The sequence below is a fragment of the Cyprinus carpio genome, chromosome A14, assembly GCF_018340385.1.
Source record: "Cyprinus carpio isolate SPL01 chromosome A14, ASM1834038v1, whole genome shotgun sequence".
Lineage (NCBI taxonomy): Eukaryota > Metazoa > Chordata > Actinopteri > Cypriniformes > Cyprinidae > Cyprinus > Cyprinus carpio.
Window position 1 is genome coordinate 10,564,535 of NC_056585.1, and position 4,229 is coordinate 10,568,763.

General features: G+C 34.4%; 1 protein-coding gene across 1 annotated transcript; it reads left to right on the top strand.

Moving 5' to 3' along the window:
- Positions 1 to 1,344: 1,344 nt before the first annotated feature.
- Positions 1,345 to 2,946, top strand: LOC122147588. The gene is made up of 4 exons (XM_042770693.1): positions 1,345 to 1,516; positions 1,616 to 1,657; positions 1,914 to 2,045; positions 2,472 to 2,946. Exons 1-4 carry the CDS (start codon positions 1,379 to 1,381, stop codon positions 2,607 to 2,609), a joined length of 450 nt encoding a protein of 149 aa, XP_042626627.1. The 5' UTR covers positions 1,345 to 1,378; the 3' UTR covers positions 2,610 to 2,946.
- The last annotated feature ends 1,283 nt before the right edge of the window (positions 2,947 to 4,229 follow it).

Below are 4,229 nucleotides of genomic sequence, written 5' to 3' on the forward strand. Positions count from 1 at the left end.
ACAACCTTACACTAAATTGCGCTGCTCTTGGTAGATTGTGTTGGTCATTATGTGATGTGACATGTAGCCAAGTATGGTGACACATACTCAAAATTTGTGCTCTGCAATTAAGCCATTTTTGCTGTGGTGCCTGGAGAGCCACTGGGAGTGTTTTGCTCAAGAGCACCCTAGTTGTGAGTAATAACGGTTCCTGCCAGTATGAACCCAGCTCGAAACCGTGACCTTTGAGTTACAAGTCCGACTCTCTATGTTGCATCTGACTTCTTTAATTTGTGCATTGTCAGTAGTTCACCCTCCACTCCCATCAGTGCTTTTTTTGGAATTGTTTATCAAATCGGGGCCCTTGTTTTTTAGGTTGAAACAAAGTATTATTACTTATTATAATGCTGAATTTTAGTTTATGATAACTAATCGCAGCAGCTAGTTTCAAATTATTAAAGTGTTCTTCACACTAAGAAAAAAATTCTCTTTTAAGAACTGTTCACTGAAATTTTCTTTGGAGAACCAAAAAGAGTGAGACCCTTTTGTGGAATGGAATGGTTCCATCACTGTTAAAGGTTCTTTATGGACCAGTGAAGAACCTATATTTGTAAGAATTTTATACACATTACCTTCAGTAACCCAAAAACAATAAACACATATCCACCTAAGTAATGCTTCAAAGAGCCCACTGCTGTCAGAAAAATGACACACAAGAAGTGAGTAAAAACCTACACTGTAAACAATGATTTTTCAAAGTTGTAAATAAAACAAAGATTACTTTAATCTTTCTTTACATCATTATGTTAATTGAAGTTTCTTTGTAATTATTTACAAGCAATTTCTGAGTGAACATTGTTTCAAAGTAAGTCCAACATCAGTTTCTTTCTGGTCTATAAAGTAGCAGTTTCTGAATGTTTTATATGTGATTAAACAGACCAAGTATTTTAAAACCAACATGAAGGTGCCAATGATGTAATGGTGTTTTACAGTATGATCTCATGTCAAATTTATGTATTGCATCAAAGGGTGACACAAGGCATTTCAAAATATATTGACAAAAGTTATTTACTATTTATCGCCTTCCCACATTCAGAATATCAGATCAGCATAAAACCTCACTGCACACACACACACACACACACACACACACGCACACACACACAGTGAGAGTGGAAGGACAGGGGGTGGGGGCTAGCTGAGGGAGAAAGGGCAAAAAGAAAATCCCAACAGTCATCAAAAGGAAAAAAAAAAACTCCAGCAGCTTATTGCATTGGTCTTCAGCCCACCCATTCATTTTCCAAGCATACCCAATAAATAGACAAGACAAGACAAGCTAGTTATAAGTCATTCACAACTGTGAACTTGAGGATAACCATCCAGCAGGTGGAAGGACATCATGTTTGCTCTACACTGGATTTGTGCTTTGACACTTGCTCTGGTCAGCTGCCTGAGTTCCCAGCCTGTGAAAAGGGATGCCAACGAACAATTGTATCATGTTTCAGAATTGAAAGCAGCTATTGAAAATTTTGAATGTGTGAGTATTATTTCCTTTAAAACACCCAGCGATATTAGCCATCACAATCCATTTTAAAGCCATAAACTAACTGTTTGTGCATTTTATTATTTTTTACAGCCGGACGACATGAGCTTATACTCCCCTGTTAACATCAGAAAGGTAAGTGTAGTTTTTTGAGCTTTGAATACTTAACATCACTTTGTTTGCTAAAGAGACATAATAGATAACTCGCACAGGAAGGAGGTTACTACGTGAAAGCCAAACCTCAAGCCAGCAGAGACAGCTCTCACAATAATTCTCTCTCTCTCACACACACACACACACACACACACACAGTGGCAGGGAGAAAGAGATGCACTCTGTGAACAAGCTGCTTTAGAACAGGCCTAATACAACCCTGTCTGTTTCTTTGAAGGAATGCATGTCTTCAGCTCTGGACTGCACTCTTGAAGAGCTAAAGGTCCTTAAAAGTGAGTGCGACATTGATGAAGCTGACATTGAAACTGTAGACAATGTCAGTGATTTACTGAGTCAAACAAACTGGAATGTAAGTAACATTTCTCTCACCATACCAATTTTCTATGCTTCATTCGATAGGCTGTATAGTGGCAGTACAGAAGTTAACAATGAGAGTAATCAGTGTTACACTCTTGAAAATTAAGGTTGGCATCAATTGTTCCATGAAAAGCCTTCAACATCCATTCCAGAAAAGGCTCTTTATAGTGAAAAAAGGTTCTTAAGATTTTTCACACTGAGAAAAAATGTGTTTGCTTGTTTATTTTCTAATTTAATTAATATTATTGAATTATTTCATTTATTTATTTTGAAGAACTGTTCACTGAAATGTTCTTTGGGAAACCAAAATGATTCTTATATGGTATTGCTGCAAAAAAAAAAAAAACTTTATTTTTAAAATTGTGAATTTTTTTTTTAAAAGTGTTTGACATATTTTTCCTTCTCTTACTCTCACTAGATTGCATCTAGCTCAAGCCCAAACTGCAGCTGCGAAATGTATGATCCAGTAGATGTTAAGCAGTTTATAGACAACATCAAACCTCAAGTGCAACAACTCAATTCCATGAAAGTGACCAAAGCGACGGCCAATCTGTGATTATGTGAACGGCCAACCTGTGATTACACTCTTGACCAATGCAGGATGCAAGCTATTTCATGATCAGGAAACTAAAAAAGATAAAAGTTAAATGTAACTTAAATGGTTGTTGTTTATGTAATGGTCATATAATTTTGGTTTATGATATTAACTGAATCATAATTTTATGTCTTTATACATTGCATTGCTAGGAATGTATCTTTAATATAGTTGTGGATGTAACTTCTATGAAGACCGACATGTTGCCAGTTCTCAAAGTTGAATTTTTTTATAAAGAAAAGCACTAGATTTTTTTTTTTTTTTTACATAAGCTTTGCTGCTTATTTATGTATTTATGAAAATATTTATTGTTTATTTATATGAATGTCTGTCATTTTAAGAAATAAATGTGAACAGGTTTCTTCTAAAATTTTGAGATCTTTTCATTAGCGCATGCATCATGTAATTTCTAGAGGCCACAGGTGATGAACTTGCACCTCTGCTACAGTTTTGGCTGGAAATGCGGCTGCTAATTTGAATTCTGACCACCTGACCTATATATGTAAACCGCGGGACAGCGGAATTTTAAAGTTTTGCTTTTTTGGGTGTTTGATATCTTCCATCGCTAAGGTGGACATGATGGGTGTGAACTCATTGGGAAAGTCCCTCATCACACATTTCTATGACAAGCAATGGGAAACATGCCTAGAAAATAGATCCACCCATTTTTGACTCCTACATCTAATAGGTCAGTCTTACCCACTTAAACCACACTGGGATGCTTAACATTACAGTGAATTAGAGCTATTTGTTAATGCACGTTCCTTCACTACACGTGCTAATTCAGTTCATATAATGCCATTGCGGTCATGCACATTTTTTTTTTCCTCAGAGGTCAAATTTATACCATTACTCACACTCACCTCTGACAGCAGTAGGTGTCTGTCCAGAGTAACATTAACTTTCCAACTATATTTGCATTTCTTAAAATAGCATCACCCGCGATGCAGCAAAAGAACTGTGTAAATGTAATCTGAATCTGAATCACAATTCAGTATGCAAATCAATTTAAGAAGCGAGACAATTTAGTAAACATTTAATAAGTATTACAATGATGTCATCACTGCTGGTTACATTTTACATTTAGAAAATTCTGTCAGTATCAATGGGAGATGTGTCAAACTTTATGTCTTTAAGGTTTAAATAAATAAATTGTCAATGTGAGAACTTTATAATTCGTACCAAGTTAACAACAACAACAACAAAAAATATTTGTTTGTTTTTTTTAATAAAATTTACACAAAGTGAATGAATGAGTAAAACAAACAAATGAATGAATGAAAGAATGAACGAACGAATAAGTGAATGAATGCTCAGTGGGAGATTCTTATATTTTCACTAAAGTAAACAATAAATAAACAGTATTCATAAATAGTTATTTTCTTATAAAGTTTAGACAACTAAAATGAATGAATGAGTAAAGAAAGAAAGAAAGAAAGTGGGAGATTCTTATATTCTTATTACAATTTACATTAAATAAAAAATAGTTATATTTCTAACATTTATAAAAATAAAATGATTGAATGGATGAATGAATGAATAAATGAATAGTCAATTGGAGAATTCTATATTTCTTAAAAG